The sequence below is a fragment of the Gorilla gorilla genome, chromosome 18, assembly GCF_029281585.2.
Source record: "Gorilla gorilla gorilla isolate KB3781 chromosome 18, NHGRI_mGorGor1-v2.1_pri, whole genome shotgun sequence".
Classification (NCBI taxonomy): Eukaryota; Metazoa; Chordata; class Mammalia; order Primates; family Hominidae; genus Gorilla; species Gorilla gorilla.
The window spans coordinates 31518851-31537908 of NC_073242.2; the positions used below are offsets into that span (position 1 = coordinate 31518851).

The 19058-nt window shown below is 45.1% G+C and overlaps 2 protein-coding genes across 7 annotated transcripts in view; one reads left to right on the top strand and one right to left on the bottom strand.

The window, feature by feature from the left end:
- The window catches only part of LOC115933349 (BOS complex subunit NOMO3-like), a 39198-nt gene extending 37564 nt beyond the window's left edge, over positions 1 to 1634 (bottom strand). For all 4 annotated transcript variants that reach the window (XR_010131346.1, XM_063699606.1, XM_031007113.3 and 1 more), the window contains exon 1: positions 1263 to 1634. Coding sequence is in view for 3 of the 4 variants with exons in the window: in XM_063699606.1 (XP_063555676.1) it covers positions 1263 to 1619 (357 nt within the window). In the remaining variant the exon portion in view is untranslated. The remainder of the gene's footprint in view (positions 1 to 1262) is intronic.
- Positions 1635 to 10026: 8392 nt separating this feature from the next.
- On the top strand, positions 10027 to 14217 carry LOC115933354 (uncharacterized). Of its 3 annotated transcripts, XR_004069211.3 has the most exons (4): positions 10027 to 10750; positions 12314 to 12496; positions 13754 to 13869; positions 14195 to 14217. XR_004069211.3 is itself a non-coding variant. In XM_031007128.3 (3 exons), exons 1-3 carry the CDS (start codon positions 10412 to 10414, stop codon positions 13781 to 13783), a joined length of 552 nt encoding a protein of 183 aa, XP_030862988.2. In that variant the 5' UTR covers positions 10027 to 10411; the 3' UTR covers positions 13784 to 13955. The 3 variants fall into 3 exon arrangements, 2 of the variants coding, with proteins under 2 accessions (XP_030862988.2, XP_030862987.2); XM_031007128.3 differs by lacking the exon at positions 14195 to 14217 and having other exon boundaries at positions 13754 to 13955; XM_031007127.3 differs by lacking the exons at positions 13754 to 13869; positions 14195 to 14217 and having other exon boundaries at positions 10030 to 10750; positions 12314 to 12958.
- The last annotated feature ends 4841 nt before the right edge of the window (positions 14218 to 19058 follow it).

Sequence of the window (19058 nt, forward strand, 5' to 3'; positions counted from 1 at the left end):
CTGAAAAAGCAGCAAACAAGGGGGCCTTGAAGAAGATCACGGATTCGCTTGTTAAAGAAATGTATCTGCTGGGTTCCACTGTTTCTCTCCCAACACCATCCTATAGGTACAAAAACTGAAACCTAGAGCAAGGGCAGGTCGCAGAGCTGGTGGGGTGTGGAACTGACTCCCTACCCCTCCCCCAATCCTCAGCAGCCCGCTTTGCAGAACACAGAGCTTCACCCTTCACTGCCAGCCCTGGAACAGCTCAAAGGTGCTTTCAGACGATCTTTGGGGTCTTATTCCCCAATCCCTCTCTTTGGCATTTCCCAGCCTCTTCCTTCGTTTTCTCCTAAATTACCTCCGAGGCACCCGCTCTTTTCCTCTTCCTTGTCCTACCCCACCATAAATCCCCTCCCAAAAATGAGGCCCAGGCCTTGCTCTGGTCCCCTCCCATCTACCGGGACAAATGACATTCTGCCCCTACCTCCATCCATCCCTTTCCTCTTTACGGGAACCTTTCTGGGTCATAATCCCACCGGGCTGATAAACATTTAACAGGACTTTACAACTTAATTAAAAAAAAAAAAAAAAAAAAAAAAAAAAAAAAAACCTTCAGCACAAATCTCTAGGGTAATTCCATTAACTACTCATTAAGGCAATCAGGGCAGCTGGCAACTCTCCATTTTCAGAACTGGAGGGGAGCCGGAGAAATAAAAAATAGCTTTCCGGCCCCAGGGTTGCCAATACTGATCTACTAGGTCAGAATCTATGGGATGGGAATTGATGCTCTTTAAAATCATGCCGCGGGGTTTGGAGGAGCAGTGGATTAGAACTTCGGGGGGTTCTGGGCTGTGGAGTTTGGGGGATAAGACATGTGGTCTCTAGGTTCTGGAAAGTGGGTTTGGGGAAATCTGAGTTTCAGGGGGTCTGATTCGAGGAGATCTCAGGTCTAAGTTTTAAAGAAATGGAGTCTGGGCTCCAGGGAATTTAGGGTCTGGGTTTTGAGGATCTGGGGTCTGTGTTCCGGGGAACTGGAGTCCAGGTTTTGAAGAACCTGAGGTCTGGCACCCCTCAGTCCTTAGACGACCCCATGATAAGAACCTCCCCTCCAGCGCGACTGGGGAGGGGCTGCAGGGAGCTGGCGGACAGCATAGCCTCGGAAGAGGTAAGGGCTCCAAGGACTCCACACCGCCCGGTGTCAGAGACGAGGCCAGCGCGGCCCAGAGAGGCTGAACCACCGGCCCGGCGACTCGGCGCCGGGCGGCGGGGCGGGCGCTCACCTCGATGAGCGAGTAGTTGATCTCCACGTCCGACTTGACGAAGCCACCGCAGCCCACCACGATGTCCTCCGAGCCGTGCGCCGGCCCCACGCCGCTCAGCAGCAGCACCACCGCGGCGGTGACCACCGCGGGCCCCAGCGGCCCCGCGCCCTGGCCCACCAGCATGGCCCGACCTCCCCCAGCTAGACCCACCGCCGGCAGCCGGGTCCCGCCCCTCACGCTGCACGCTGCAGGCTCCTTCCTCCTCCTAGGCCGGCTGACAGCCCAGGCCCCGCCCCACCGCCGCCGCCTGCCGCCGCCGCGCACGCGCGCTTCGACCCCACGTTCACAGCCCCAGAGGAGAGAACTAAGGCGCATGCTCGGCAAGGAAACGAGCCCATCTCTGCCTTTAGAGGCCTGGAGGACTCCGCGCAACATCTGGCAGGTGCAACGCAAGGTGCATGCCTACAGGGAGAAGCTCCAAAGATGAATTCTACTTTAGAATTCACCATCACAGCTGGAAAGGACGGGAGATTTTGTTGGTGGAATTATCTAACAACTTTCTCAAATCTTTCTGACCCATATATTTCGCAGGTAAAATATATAATCTCACAAAAAGCTTTAGGGCCGGGTGTGTGGCTCACGCCTGTAATCTCAGCACTTTGGGAGGCTGAGGTGGGTGGATCGCTTGAGCCCAGGAATTCGAGACCAGCCTGGGCAATATGGCGAACCCCATCTCTACACACACACACACACACACGCACACACACACACACACACACGAAAAACGCTTTAGGAATTTGTGTAAGCTGGTGTATTTTTCCATGATAAATGATCGATACTTTTTTAAGCGAAACGTGTTAATGTTAGCATATTAAAGAAAGTATGTAAGATTTATTTTAATCCTAGCTCTAATAACATATGCCTAGAAACAAATTTTGATGAGTTTTCTTCCCCTAAGGAAGAAGTGCGTGCAGTCAGTATACTTTGAATTAGCTCTGCAAGATGAAACATGATTTGCCTGAAAACAAGCTCAAATCCAGCATATTTTGTCCCAAGAGTGAATTCATATGTACACTGAATTTAACTACCAGTCACCACATCAAAATACACACCAAAGAGGCCGGGCACAGTGGCTCACGCCTGTAATCCCAGCACTTTGGGAGGCCGAGGCTGGCAGATCATGAGGTCACGAGATCGAGACCATCCTGGCTAACACAGTGAAACCCCGTCTCTACTAAAAATATAAAAAATTAGCCGGGCGTGGTAGCGGGCGCTTTTAGTACCAGCTACTCGGGAGGCTGAGGCAGGAGAATGGCGTGAACCTGGGAGGCGGAGCTTGCAGTGAGCCGAGATCGCACCACTGCACCCAGCCTGGGCGACAGAGCAAGACTCTGTCTCAAAATAAAATAAAAACACCAAAAAATTGCTTTTCTAACCTAATATTAGGATTTCTTCCATTTTGTCTCAAAAAAAAAAAAAAAGCTAGTGCTTTCTTTAGATAGGTTTCGTATTTTGTTTCTAAATGACAAAGTAAGACTGAATTTCCCGCTGCAATTTGCCATTGTGGCTAAAACTTAAGCAATAAACAACTAAGAAGCACAGGTTCAAACTATACAGTAGTCAAACTTTCATGGGGGCAAGGAGGGAATGAAGGGAATGACACATTGACCTCAGGGTCATAATCATGAGTGCATCTGATTTCAGTTTCTCGTGCTGCATTTTCACTCAAATACAGTAGACTCTCAACTATTCAGTGATAATGAGAAACTATTTAAATAATTCGTCTATTTATTGGGGTTTGTTATTTATAACCACAATTGAAATAGATGCCTTTTATGCAAATCACCAGAGGATTGAAAACCACCAATTAGAAAGTGTTGGCCTATGGAAACCTCTCATCTTACAGAATGGGAAACTGAGGCCCAGAGAGGAAAAGGAAGTTGTCTAAGACTCTGCATGCAGCCATAGGTTTTCCCGGAGCTAGAGAGCAGGAATTGGGGCCAGAAGCCGTGGCTTACTACTGTAATATGAACATGTTGGGAGTCCGAGGTGGGCAGATCATTTGAGATCAGGAGTTCAAGACCAACTTGGCCAACATGGCGAAACCCTGTCTCTACTAAAAATACAAAAATTAGCTAGGTGTGGTGGCGCACGCCTCTAATCCCAGCTACTCAGGAGGCTGAGGCAGGAGAATCACTTGAACCAGGGAGCCACAGGTTGCAGTGAGCTGAGGTCTTGCCACTGCACTCCAGCCTGGGCGACACAGTGAGACTCCATCTCAAAAAAAAAAAAAAAAGCAGGAAGTCGGAGCCCCAAGTTTTGTTCTGGACTCACCCCAATTGATCTCTGCTGTGTTCTTCTTGACTTTCTGACTATTTCCCTCAAATTCATCGTCAAATATAGAAAGAAATGAAGCACCAGGACTGTGACAATGCCAATTTATGGGGGTGGGATTGGGGAGTGGCTTGCAGAGAGACAGGGATTTAGCTTTTGACCTGCCACACTGAGCTTCATGACAAATCCTTGGGTTCTTTCTGTCCCGAAGCTTCCAGAAGACTCAGGCAGGAGGACAGCTGAAGGGGGCAGGGGAGGGGGTGCTCCCTGGGCCCAATACTGGATTCAGAGTGATACAAAAAGATCGGGGAAAACACGCTGTGGGGTCCCTGCAGAAGGCAAGAGTAGAAGATGAGGACAGGACCCCGAGAACTAGCAAGGCAGCATGGAGAGTGCAGAGGATTTTAATTCTTCTCCCAAACTGAGCACCTGTGCTTGTCTGTCTAAAAGAGCCGAATATTTCATTCCTATCTTGAAATGAGTACTTGCTCACTGCAACAACAAAGAAATTGGAAAAGAAAACTAGGATTCCCCAAGATCACTGTGTTACCACATTTCCATCTTTTTATCGATGCATTTATGCTAGTACGACATCGAGTCATTTCTAAGAAGTGGTGGCTGGGTCTTTGACACTTTGCTTTAAGACCCAAGAGAGAGCTGGGCATGGTGGCTCACACCTGTAATCGCAGCACTTTGGGAGGCCTAGGCAAGAGGATGGCTTGAGGCCAGGAGTTCCAAAGCAGCTTGGGCAACAAAGTGAGACCAGTCTCCACAAAAAATTTAAAAATTAGCCAGGCTTGGTGGTGTGTGCCTGTAGTCCCAGATACTCCGGAGAGACTGAGGTGGAAGGTTGCTTGAGCTCAGGAGGTCAAGGCTGCAGTGAGCCATGATGGCACTACTGCACTCCAGCCTGGGTGACAGAGCAAGACCCTGACTCAAAAAAAAAAAAAAAAAAAAGAGACGGAGAGAGAAAAAGACTCAAGAGAGGAAGGTAAATGCCTTGGCCTTCTTCTCCATGTTCCCTAATTTAGGCATATCCTTTTCTTTTTTGCTTTAAAAAAACCAAAGCCTATTTTATATTATAATCTCTTTTATTCAATCATCATTTAGCAACCACCTTTTCATATTCATATATGTCTTCAATGGCATTTTGTTTGTTTGTTCTGAGACAGAGTCTCGCTCTGTCACCCAGGCTGGAGTGCAGTGGCACAATCTTGGCTCACTGCAACCTTCGCCTCCCAGGTTCAAGCGATTCTGCTGCCTCAACCTCCTGAGAAGCTGAAACTACAGGCATGCACCAAAACACCCAGCTAATTTTTGTATTTTTAGTAGAAACGGGGTTTCACTATGTTTGCCAGGCTGGTCACAAACTCCTGACCTCAAGTGATCCGCCCTCATCAGCCTCCCAAAGTGCTGGGATTACAGGCGTGAGCCACCATGCCCGGCTGCAATGGCATTTTAAACCACTGGTTAGTAACCCATGGCCTCACTTATAACAGTAATAATGAAAGCTAAGTCTTCTGAGCATTTAACGTATATCTGGCAGTGTGCTAAACGCTTGCATAATCTCACTAAGTTCTCCCCACCACTCCACAGGTAGACAGTGTCCATTCCAGCAGAGGGGACTGTGATGTGGTCTCCATCCTATCTCCCTCGGATATTATGAAAAATATCACAGAGTGTACACCCACTGTGATATTAGGAGAAAGCTCTCCCTTGGGTATTAGAATAATATCACAGGGTGTACACTCACTGTGATATCAGGAGTAAAATCACCCTCAAATATAATGAATAATATCACAGGGTGTACACTCACTGTGATATTAGGAGTAAGATCTCCCTTGGATACTATGAATAATATCACACAGTGTACACCCACTGTGACGCAGTACACCCACTGTGACGTGATACACCCACTGAGATATTAGGAATAATATCTCCCACGGATATTAGGAATAATATCTCCCTCAGATATTATCACACCCACTTTGATATTGGAAGTAATATCTCCCTCGGATGTTATGAATAATATAGAAGGGTGTACACTCACTGTGATATGGAGAGTAATACCTGCCTCAGATATTACAAATAATATCATAGGGTGTAAACCCACTGTGATATTGGGAGTAATATCTCCCTCAGATATTATGAATAATATCCTAGGGTTTACAAACATGGTGTACACCCACTATGATATTAGGAGTAATATCTCCCTAAAATATTACTAATAATATTACAGGGTGTACACACAGGGTGTACACCCACTGTGATATTAAAAGTAATATATCTGTAAAATATGAATACACCCACTATGATATTAGGAGTAGTATCTCCCTAAAATATTACAAATAATATCCCCCCAGTATATAACAGATAATATCATAGGGTGTACACCCACTGTGATATTAGGGGTAATAATATCTACTTAGCACATAACGAATAATATGAGAGGGGGTACACCCACTGTGATATCAGAGGAAGTAATATCTCCTCAGGGTGTACACCCACTGTGAAATTAGTAGTAATATCTCCCTAAAATATTATGAATAATATTACAGAGTGTACACACAAGGTGTACACCCACTGTGATATTAAGGGTAATAATATCTCCAGAAAATTTGACACACCCTGTGATATTAGCAGTAATAACATCTCACCAGGATATAATAAATAATATCACAGGGTGTACACCCACAGTGACATTAGATGTAATAATATCTTCCCATGATGTAATGAATAATATGACAGGGCGTACACCCACTGTGATACAAGGGGTAATAATATCTCCCCAGGATATAACGAATAATATCACAGGGTGTATACCAACTGTGATATTAGGGATAATAACATCTTCCATGAATATAATGAAGAATATCACAGGGTGTACAACCACTGTGATAATAGGAATAATATGTCTCCAGGATAAAACAAATAATATCACAGGGTGTACTCCCACTGTGACATTAGCAGTAATGTTTCCCTCGGATATTGCAAATAATATCACAGGGTGTACATCCACTGTGATATTGAGAGTAATATCTCCCTCGAATATTATGAATAATACCACAGGGTGTAAACCCACTGTGATACTGGGAGTAATATCTCCCTCGGATATTATGAATCGTATCACACGGTGTACAGGGTGTGCACTCACTGTGATACTGGCAGTAATATCTCTCTCAGATATTATGAATAATATCACAGTGTTTACAAACATGCTGTACACCTACAATGATATTAGGAGTAATATCTCCCTAAAATATTACAAATAATATCATAGGGTGTACAAACATGGTGTACACTGACTGTGATATTAGGAGTAATATCTCCCTAAAATATTATGAATAATATCACAGGGTGTACACACAGGCTGTACAACCTCTGTGATATTAGAAGTAATATCTCCCTAAAATATTATGAATAACATCACAGGGTGTAAACACAGGGATACAGCCACTGTGAAATTAGGAGTAATATCACCCCAAGATGTAATCAATACTGTCACAGTGGGTATACACACTGTGATATTATGGGTAATAATATCTCCAGAAAATTTGACGAATAATATCACAGGGTGTACAACCACTGTGATATTAGGGGTAGTAACATCTCTCAAGGATATAACGAATAATATGACAGGGTGTACATCCACTGTGATATTATGGGTAACAATATCTCCCTAGGATGTAACGAATAATATCACAGGGTGTACACCCACTGTGATAATAGGAATAATAATATTTCTCAAGGATATAACAAATAATATGACAGGGTGTACATCCACTGTGATATTATGGGTAATAATATCTCCCCACTACATAATGAATAATATCACAGAGTGTACACCACTGTGATATTAGGGGTAATAACATCTTCCCGAAATATAACGAATACAATCACAGGGTGTTCACCCATTGTGATATGAGACATAATAATATCTCTCCAGGATATAACAAATAATATCACAGGGTGTACACCCACTGTGATATTAGAGGAAATAATATCTTCCCAGGATATAATGAATACTATCACAGGGTGTACACCCACTGTGATATTAGAGGAAATAATATCTCCCCAAAATATAATGAATAACATTACAGAATGTTCACCCACTGTGATCATAATTCATATTTCTTTTGATGATCATAAATTCATATTTCTTGTATTCTGCTAATGAAATAATAATACAATCATATATTTGATATTCCCAATGAATGTATAAGCACATTTAAATCATTTTTTGAATATTATTTTATATTGAATTACTTTTATTCTGTGACCATAGATATTCAAATATATTTAGGAATAATAATACCTCCCCAGGATATAACCAATAATATCACAGGGTGTACACCCACTGTGCTATTAGGACTAATAATATCTCCCCAGGATATTACAAATAATATTACAGGATGTACACCCACTGTGACAATACGGGTAATATCTCCCAGGATATTATGAATAATATCACAGGGTATACACTTACTGTGATATTAGGAGTAATAATATCTCCCCAGGATATAATGAATAGTATCACAAGGTGTACAGCCACTGTGATACTAGGAGTAATATAGTAGTATCTCCCCAGGATATAACAAATAATATCACAAGGTGTACATGCACTGTGATATTAAAGGAAATAATATCTCTTCAGGATATAATGAATAATATCACAAAGTATACACCCACTGTGATATTAGGGGTAATATTATATCTCCAAGATATAGTGAATAATATCACAGGGTGTACACCCACCATGACAATATGGATAATATCTTCCAGGATGTTACGAATAGTATCAACGAGTATACACCCACTGTGATATTAGGGGCAATATCTCCACAGAATATTACAAATAATATCAAAAGATATACACGCACTGTGACATTAGGGGTAATATCACCCAAAAATATTACAAATAATATCACAGCATGTACACAATGGTGTACGTTCATTGTGATATTATGATATCCATAGGGTATTACAAATAATATCACAGGGTGTACCCCCACTGTGATATTAGGAGTCATATCTTTCTGGGAGGTCACAGCATGTACACGCATGGTGTGAATGCACTAGGATATTAGGAGTAATATCGCCCTAGAATATTTCGAATCATATCACAGGGTGTACACCCACTGTGATATTAAAAGGAATATCTTTCTAGAACATTACAAATAGTGTCACAAGGTGTACACCCACTATGAGATTAGGAGTAACATCTCCCTAGAATATTATGAATAATATCACAGTGTGTACAGGCACTGTGATTTTAGGAGTACTACCTTAAGATATTATGAATAATATCATAGGGTATACACCCACTGTGAAATTAAAAGTAATAGCTCCCTACGATATTATGAATAATATCATGCGGTGTACACTCAAGGTGATATTAGGAGTAGTATCTCCCTAGGAAATTACGAATATTATCACAGAGTGTACACCCACTGTGATATTAAAAGTATTATCTTTCTAGGATATTATGAATAATATTACAGGGTGTACTCCCTCCGTGATATTAGGAGTTATATCTCCCTAGGATATTACAAATCATATCACAGGGTGTACACCCACTGTGGTATTAGGTGTAGTATCTCCCTAGGATATAACAAATAATATCACAGGGTATACACCTACGGTTATATCAGGAGTTATATCTTCATAGAATATTATGAATAATGTCACAGGGTGTACACCCTCTGTGATATTAAAAGTAATATCTTTCTAGGATAGTACGAATAATATCACAGGGTGTACTCTCACTGTGATATTAGCGGTAATAACTCCCTAGGATATTACGAATTATATGACAGAGTGTACACCCACCATGAGATTTGGAGTAATATATCTCTAGCATATTATGAATAATATCACAGGTTGTACACCTACCGTGACATTAGGAGTAAAAGCTCCCTCGGATATTACAAATAATATCACAGTGTGTACTCCCACTGTGATATTAGGAGTAAAATCTCCTTCGGATATTACGAATAATATCACAGGATGTACACCCACTGTGATATTAGGAGTAATATCTCCCTTGGATATTTCTAATAACACCACAGCGTTTACACACATGGTGTTCACCCACTGGGATGTTAGGATAATATCTCCCTTGGATATTACCAATCGTATCAGAGGCTGTACACACGCGGTGTTCACCCAGCGTGATATTAGGAATAATATCTCCCTCGGATATTAGGAACAGTCTCTCCCTGGGACTTAGCAGAACGTAATCCCCCAGTGTTAAATAAGCGACCACAGCAAGAGGTAGAGGCGCAGGGACTGAAATGAAGACAAACATCTGACAAGTTTAAAACACGTATTTAAAATAGAATTTATAAAAGGCTTAATCTGCCGACTCAGGAGCCCGCGGTGCAGGGTGGGGTGGGAGTTGGCAGGTGATCGCTACACCAGCAGAGTAAGACTGCAGGGCTGCGGCCCTCCCTCCTATGCCCTTCTGTTCAGACACCCGAGGGGCCCATGTGCACTCCTGGGATCATACGACCAGAAAACAGGACCCTAGAGGTTTCTTGAGTTTCTGCTTACCAGGGCGGCTGGGTATAGCCCTGCCAGCCCATTGCATAATCTTCTAAGTTCTCCCCACCACCCTCCATTCCAGCAGCGAGGTGCCTGTGACGCGGTCTCCATCCTCTCGGCCTCGACCCGGTGGTCCCCGCGATTGGACGCTTAGGCGGTCACCAGGCCTCCTTGTTACTAACGTGTGCACACCTTTCAGTTCTCCCATCAGGATGAACTCCTGGAAATTGCTGGGTCCGAAGTGTTTGGGAAGTTTGGAGTGATTCTTGTTGCAGGGGGAAGAGGGAACTATGGAGGTGTCACTGAACTTTCAGGGGTTCCGGGACCCCCCAACCCGGTGCCCGTCCCAGCTCCCCGAGCGCCTCTCTTCCCCCCTCCCCCACCTCGCCTGTTTTCACCTCTCGTGGCCTCACCCCCGCCGCGCAGCTGGACCTTGCCCCGGGCCTCCCGATCCCGGAGCTGGAATCCCAGCCGGACCAGCCCAGCCCGACCAGCCCAGCCCCGCCTCTTCCCTGGCAGGATCGCGGCCGAGCAGTCTGCCCAGAGACTTAGCGACAGACAGACGCTGGGACCCACGACGACAGAAGGCGCCGATGGCCGCGCCTGCTGAGCCCTGCGCGGGGCAGGGGGTGAGTGCCCCCATCGTGCCCCACTCTCCTTTTCCAGGCTTGGTTTGGCTGCAGATCTCTCGGGCTGCGATACTGGGGAGAGGAGAGACCCCCAAATTCCTGGACCCGGGAAGCGAGGAGACTTACTCCGGCCCCCTCACTGCAGCGGGTTGGACTCCTTTCACCAAGCCAGCCGCCGAGAGCCCAGCTCTATTTAAGGGGCCACCAGACCTCCCAGCTACTAGGGGCTTTGACCCTTCTTTGCATAAAGCTAGTGGGTCCCCCAAGCCCTCCTACCCCCGGAGAGCCCTTACCTCTCTGCTTTCTTTTTCCATTGCTCTTAGCAAAGGACTCCAGGGAGCGGAGTTCATGGAGTGGGGGTGGCGGTTGCAAACTGCCAGCATTTCGAGGGCCAGGGAGTTGAAGCAATAAACTGGTATGAACTGAGGGCTTTCTCTGTGCCTAGCCTTGTGCCCAACCTTGTGCCATGCTGCTATGAACTTTGCTGCTATTAATCCATTTAATACAACTCATAGAGGTAGAGTCTCATTATCCCCCTTTTGCAGGGAAGGAAACTGAGATACAGAGAGGTTAAAGTTTGCACAGCCGGTGAGTTGTGAAACCAGGAGGAGTAAAAAGACAGCGGAGAGAGAATTGAAGAGGCCACGTCCACTAAACTTCAAATTTCTTCTAGGGTTAGATAGGACCAGCAGACCTGCTGAGATGAAAATAACAGATCAAGCTGGGCCGGTGGCTCTTGCCTGTAATCCCAGTACCTAGGAGGCTGAGGCAGGAGGATTGCTTGAGGCCAGGAGTTCGAGACCAGCATAGAGAGACCCCCATCTCTCCAAAACATTAAAAAAAAATTAGCCAGGCCTGGTGAGGCGGCTTATGCCTGTAATCCCAGCACTGTGGGAGGCCGAGGTGGGAGGATTGCTTGAGCCCAGGAAATTCGAAGCTTTGTTGAGCTTTGATTGTGCCACTTCAGCCTGGGCAACAGAGTGAGACCCTGTCTCTAAAACATAAATTAATTAATAATAAAAAATAAAAATAAATCATACATCAAGACCACCAGTCGAACGAGGTTTGGGGTCAGATAAGCCTGGGTCAGAATCAGCTTTGCCACTTCCCATTTGTGTGTTCCTGGGGGAGGCAGTTCCCCGATTGGTGCCTCAGTCTGCTGGTTTCTGAAATGGAGACAGTACTGTCTGCGTCCTGGAGTTGTTATAAGGATTAACTGACAGTCCATGCCTAGCAATGATTATGGAGCCCAGGTCTCCTAGACCACGTGGCCCGGTTCCCTGGGTTCAAATCCCAGCCCTTCCACTCCTCAGCTGGGTAAAGTCAGCAAAGTTACTCAACCTCTCTGGTCCTCAGCTTCTTCATCTGCAAATCAATATAATTGCAACTACCTAGGGTTAATGTCAGGATGAAAGGAATTGAGAATTAGTAGGTATTCCAAAGAGTACTTGGCACATTTTTGTGTAAATGTTAAAGATCCAAAAAGTTGCCTGGCCCCCTGGGCAGGTGAGCTGGGGACCCCTGCCTTGTACCATCCTAAGGGTCCTCTTTGTGTTCCCTCAGGTCTGGAACCAGACAGAGCCTGAACCTGCCACCACCAGCCTGCTGAGCCTGTGCTTCCTGAGAACAGCAGGGGTCTGGGTGCCCCCCATGTACCTCTGGGTCCTTGGTCCCATCTACCTCCTCTTCATCCACCACCATGGCCGGGGCTACCTCCGGATGTCCCCACTCTTCAAAGCCAAGATGGTAGCTGCCATCCCTGGGAGCCTGGAACCAGGCAATGGTTGGGGGAGGCAGGGGACAGGCTGGAACCTGGTGAAGTCTTAAAGTAGACTCCTCCTATCGGGGTGTAAAAGGGAATCTGTTAATCAAACAGAGCAATATTAGAAAGGCTACAGAGGTCAATTCAGTGGAACACGGTTCTCCCAAACAGATTTTGTAATTCCGAAAATCCACGCATGCGCAAACATACGCATACACCCCCACGTTCCTGGACAGTTTATAGCTACCATAACCTGGCATTTTCCAAAACATACCACGTAGACTCTTGGATACACAAGGTAATTTTAGGGCCACATTAGGATAAACCTTTTAAAAAGTTATGCATTTATTTTTATGTTCCCCCACTGGCTGTATTATAGGACAATTTTTATATGTGATGTGTATTTACTTTAGTGTGTTAAATAAACACTGGCATTCCAAGCGTGAGCCTTTCTGCTCATCCATCCTCTTCTACTCCATTCTTGTAGGCTTCCAATGAATGTTCTTCAGAGTTCATTCATTCTTCTGCCATTGCGTTAATTTTTACATTATCACCCACCACCAACCCGGGGGTTGGCAAACTTAAAGAGCCAAGCGGTACACAGTATTTGAGACTTTGTGAGCCAGGTAATCTTCCTTCCGAACACCGAACTCTGCCATTCCAGAATGAATGCAATAGTCATAAACATAGACAATAGTCATGACTGTGTTACTTTTTTTTTTTTTTTTTCTTGAGATGCAGTTTTGCTCTTGTTACCCAGGCTGGAGTGCAATGGTGCCATCTCGGCTCACTGCAACCTCCGCCTCCTGGGTTCAAGTGATTCTCCTGCCTCAGCTTCCCGAGTAGCTGGGATTACAGGTGCCCACCCCCACACCTCACTATTTTTCTGTATTTTTAGTAGAAACAGGGTTTCGCCATGTTGGCCAGGCTGGTCTCCAACTCCTGACCTCAGGTGATCTGCCTGCCTCGGCCTGCCAAAGTGCTGGGATTACAGGTGTGAGCCACCACCCCCAGCCGACTGTGTTTCAATAAAACTTTATTTGTAGTCACTGAAATTTGGATTTCATGTAATTTTCACCTGTCATGACATATGCTTTTTATTTTTCTTTGATGATTGATCGTTTGCCAACTTCTGCTTTAAACTGAGGTTCTTTGAGCAGTTCCTCCAACGTAACCTAGCTCTGGCCTTCCCTCTGGTGTGTCCACGTTCTCTCATTTTCTTCGTTTCTTTTATTCAATAGAGAAACCAAAATATATTAGAGAGACCCTAGAGACTTACTGGCCCAACAGAGAGTTGCTCCTTGATTTCATAGCAGGGATTGAAAAATGACTTGGAGAAAGGATAGTTTTTTACCTGGTGAGTACATTTCATTTCCTGCTGTTTCTTCACACCCAAAGTCATCTCACATGTGCACGATTGGAGCACTTCTTGCATTTTGGAAAACACTTGGTTGGCTCAAGCCCTTGCTGTGCATTATTTATATGACAGTTACAGGTCAGGAGTGATCTGCAATGCCCTTTACACATTGTTCACATTGGCACATTGCTAGCTGGTGACCCTGGTATACTCAGTATCAGCCAGGATGTTGCAGAACCAGCTCCCAGTTGGACACGGGGTCGCCTACCAGTTTGGTGTGACCTCTCTTATTTCCCCCCAAGCTTATCTAAGCCTGTATCCTCAGGTGCTTGGATTCGCCCTCATAGTCCTATGTACCTCCAGTGTGGCTCTCACTCTTTGGAAAATGCAACAGGGAACGCCTGAGGCCGCAGAATTCCTCATTCATCCTACCGTGTGGCTCACCACAATGGTAATGATGCCTTCAGTCTGGAGCCCGGCTTCCTCCCAGCTGCTGCTTTGCCTGCCACAGTGGAGAACAAGGGGAAGAGAAGAGGCTCCCCTCAGCCTCCCACCCTCCCCTAAGGGGCCTCCCTGACTTTCCCGTCCAGAGCTTCGCAGTGTTCCTGATTGGTCTCAATCTCCTGACCTCGTGATTCGCCTGCCTCGGTCTCCCAAAGTTCTGGGATTACAGGCATGAGCCACTGTGCCAGGCCCCTTTCATTCTTAAATTGGCCTCATGGTCCAGGGTGGCTGCTGGAGCTCCAGCCATTATATCTATATCTATATTTCAGTCAGCGAGATCAAGGAAGGGAAGTAGGGCAAGGGAGCATATGGGTGCTGAATCAGCACTACTCCCTTATCTGCAGGCACACATTCTAAGACCCCCCCAATGGATGCCTTAAACTGCAGATAGTATTTAATCCTACATATCCTGTTTTTTTCTGTACATAGATACCTATGATAAAGTTTAATTTATAAATTTGGCATAATAGATTAATAGCAGTAATTTATAATAATAAAATAGAACAATTATAACAATATGCCAGTATCACTACTTCTCCACATTAGAGGCGTTATTTTTATTACTTTTTTTTTTTTGAGACAGAGTTAGCTGTGTCCTTCAGGCTGGAGTGCAGTGATGGAATCTCGGCTTACTGCAACATCTGCCTCCCGGGTTCAAGTGATTCTCTTGCCTCAGCCTCCCAAGTAGCTGGGATTACAGGCATGCGCCACACCCAGCTAGTTTTTGTATTTTTAGTAGAGACGAGGTTTCACCATGTTGGCCAGGCTAGTCTCAAACTCTTGACGTAAAGTGATCCGCCCGCCTCAGCCTGCCAAAGTGCTGGGATTATAGGCATTGACCCACTGAGCCCAGCCAGGGGCATTATTGAGTAAATTCGGATTACTTACCCATAAGCACTGCAGTACAGTGGCAGTCAGTCTGATAACCGATATGGCTATTAAGTGACTAAACTGACAGGGAGGGTCTGCAGCATGGACCTGCTGGACAAAGGGATGATTCACAGCGCGGATGGGACTGGGGGGGATTTCATCACACTACTCAGAAGGGCGCACAATTTAAAACTTACACATTGTTTTTGGACCACAGTTGAACATGGATAACCGAAACCATGTGTGTTAGTTTGTCCTCATACTGCTATGAAGAAATACCCAATACTGGGTAATTTATTAAGGAAAGAGGTTTAATTGACTCACAGTTCCGCATGGCTGAGGAGGCCCTGGCAGAAGGAGAAGCAAACATGTCCTTCTTCACATGGCAGTAGGAAGAAGAATGAGAGCACCACGAAGTCAGGGAGCCCCCTTATAAAACCATCAGATCTTGTGAGAACTAACTCACTATCATGAGGGTTGGGGGAAACTGCCCCCACGATTCAGTTATCTCCACCTGGTCCCTCCCACGACACATGGGGATTAAGGGAACTACAATTCAAGATGAGATTTGGGTGGGGACACAGCCAAACCATATAACCATGGAAAGTGCAACCTTGGATTAGAGGGACACCTGTACATCTAATTGTCCAGAACTTGGTCATGGGACCACCCCTATTCACAAGGGACCCTGGAAAGTGCCGTGTTTCAGCTGGGCACATTGCACTTCCCAGCAAAAACTTTCAGTTGGGCCTAGGCACGGTGGCTCACGCCTGTAATCCTAGCCCTTTGGGAGGCCGAGGCGGGTGGATCACCTGAAGTCGGGAGTTCGAGAGCAGCCTGACCAATATGGTGAAACCCTGCCTCTACTAAAAATACAAAAATTAGCCAGGTGTGGTGGCATGTGCCTATAGTCCCAGCTACTCTGAAGGCTGAGACAGGAGAATTGCTTGAACCTGGGAGGTGGAGGTTGCAGTGAGCCAAGATTGCATCACTGCAATCCAGCCTGGGCAACAGAGTGATACTCTGTCTAAAAAAAAATAGAGAAGTTTCTGTTGGGAAAGGAGAAGTTGTGTAGGCAGTCAGTCATCTCTGCTGCATCCCTTCTGCAGAAACGGTTATATGTTCTTTGTTCTTTGAACACATGTGGTTTCTTAGGATATCGCAGGATAGATCATGTTTTCAATTGACAGGTGGAGCATCTTGCTAAGTGGGAGAGCTGAGAGTGCAACCTCAAGTCTGTCCAATTCCAAAACTGCCGTTACCCCTAAAGGATTAACCGCAGCACAATTGCCAGTAGGGATGGGTTGTTTAGATGGGAGCATTCCAGCTGCAAAGCAAAACAAGGGTAAGAAACCATGAGGCTCACCATATCTCAAACCACGCTGCACAGCTGTTCAGGTGGTGTCCAGGGGGCCTTGGTTCAATCATGCGGCCCCTGTACCCCACCACACTGTGGTCCAATGATTGATGAGAATGAACAGTGATGGAATCAGAGAGAGTAGGTCCAGTTCCTGGAGTCTTGTTATATCCTCTTGAAATTGGTGCCAGCTTTTTTTTTTTTTTTTTTTTTTTACATTTACCAAATATGTTATCTGTGTTCATACGCCAGCTGGAAAATTTCCTGAAAGACCCAAAAAGAACAAAACAGGCCAAATGCAGCGTTGAAGGCAACTTAAATGTCTGGCAACTTAAATTTTGGTCAAGTGCCCATTTCGTGAGGACCAAAGACAGGCACCATTTTTTTAAGGGTTGGTGGGATGATCACCACTGTTTGAGGCCTTATATTCAAGGATTACAATGTTCAGAGAAGAAAATAGAACGACTTCCAGGATCTCTGCCAGAGCGCCAGGAAGAACTTCCTCGGAAAGATTTAACAAAACTCTCCTCGTATCTCATTAGCCTGATTTGAGTTACATTTCCTTTCTTTTCTTTCTTTTTTCTTTTCCTTTCTTTCTTTCTCTCTGTCTTTCTTTTTTCTTTCCTTCCTTCTTTTTTTTTTCTTTTTTTTGAGACAGAGTCTAGCTTTGTCATTCAGGCTGGAGTGCAGTGGCACAATCTTGGCTCACTGCAACCTCTGCCTCTGGGTTCAAGCAATTCTCCCTGCCTCAGCCTCCTAAGTAGCTGGGATTACAGGCACCCACCACCACGTCTGGCTGATTTTTGTATTTTTTAGTAGAGATGGGGTTTTACCATTTTGGCCAGGCTGGTCTTGAACCCCTGACCTTAGGTGATCCGCCTACCTCGGCCTCCGAAAGTGTTGGGATTACAGGCATGAGCCACCACGCCCAGCCTTCTTTCTTTTTTTGAGGTAAGATTCACAAAACATTTTTAAAAATCACCCTTTGGGGCCAGGCATGGCGGTGTGTGCCTGTAGTTCCAGCCACTAGGGAGGCTGAGGCAGGAGGATCACTTGGGCCCAGGAGGCTGAAGTGCGCTATGATCACTGTACTTCAGCGTGGGTGACAGAGTGATACCCTGTCTCAAAAAAAAAAAAAAATCACCATTTAAAGTGAATAGTTCACTGTTTTTTGTCACATTCACAATGTTCCACAGCTATCATCAGTATCTAGAACATTTTTACCACAGCAAAACAAAAGACAAAAAACAAAAAGCAAAAACAAAAAACAAAAAAAAAACCATTAAGCAAACATTCTCCATTCCGCCCCTCCTCCTAGGCCCTGAGAACCACAATCTGCTTCCTGTCTCTCCGGCTTTGCTTATTCCGTGTGTTTCATCCCGTATAAATATATTCATAAAATATGTGGTCTTTTGTGTCTATGTCTGTTTCCTTCCTCTCCCTTCCTTCCTTTCTTTCTTTCTTTCTTCTTTCTTTCTTTCCTTCCTTCTTTCTTTCCTTTCTCTTTTCTTTCTTTCTTTCTTTCTTTCTCTTTTTCTTCCTTTCTTTTTCTTTTTCTTTCTTCTTTTCTTTCATATCATGGCTCACTACAGCCTTGACCTCCCAGGTTGAAGAGATCCTGCCACCTCAGCCTCCCAAGTAGCTGGGACTACAGGTGTGCACCAGCACCCCTGGCTAATTTTTGTATTTTTTTGTAGAGACACGCTGTTGCCATGGTGCCTGGGCTGGTATGGAACTCCTGAGCTCAAGCAATCTGCCCAACTCGGCCTCACAAAGTGCTAGGATTACCGGTATGAGCCACTGCGCCTGACTGGGGTTCTTTTTTGTAGCATGTTTTCAAGGTTCATCCCAGTTGTAGCATGCATCAGTATTTTCTTCCTTTTCATGTCTGAATGATATTCCATTGCATAGATAAACTAAATATTATTTATGCAGTCATTAATTGATGGGCATTTGATTTGTTTCCACTTTATGGACCGTTACGAATAGTGCTGCTATGAGCATTTGTGTGCCAGTTAATGTTTGAACACCTGTATACTAGTATACACCCAGGCATTAAATTGCTGGGTCATATTGTAATTCTATGTTCAACTTTTTGAGGAACTGCCAAACTGTTTTCCATAGAGGCTGTACCATTTTACATTCCTAGCAGCAATGTACAAGGCTTTCAGTTTCTCCATATCCCCATCAGGCTTGTAATTTTCCTTTTTTTTTTTTTTTTTTTTTTTTTTTTGACACAGAGTCTCACTCTGTCGCCCAGGCTGGAGTGCAGTGGCGTGATCTCGGCTCATTGCAACCTCTGCCTCCCGGGTTCAAGCGATTCTCCTGCCTCAGCCTCCTGAGTAGCTGGGATTACAGGGGCCTGCCACTGTGCCTGGATGATTTTTTTGTATTTGTAGTAGAGATGGGGTTTCACCATCTTGGCCAGGCTTGTCTTGAACTCCTGACCTCGTGAGCC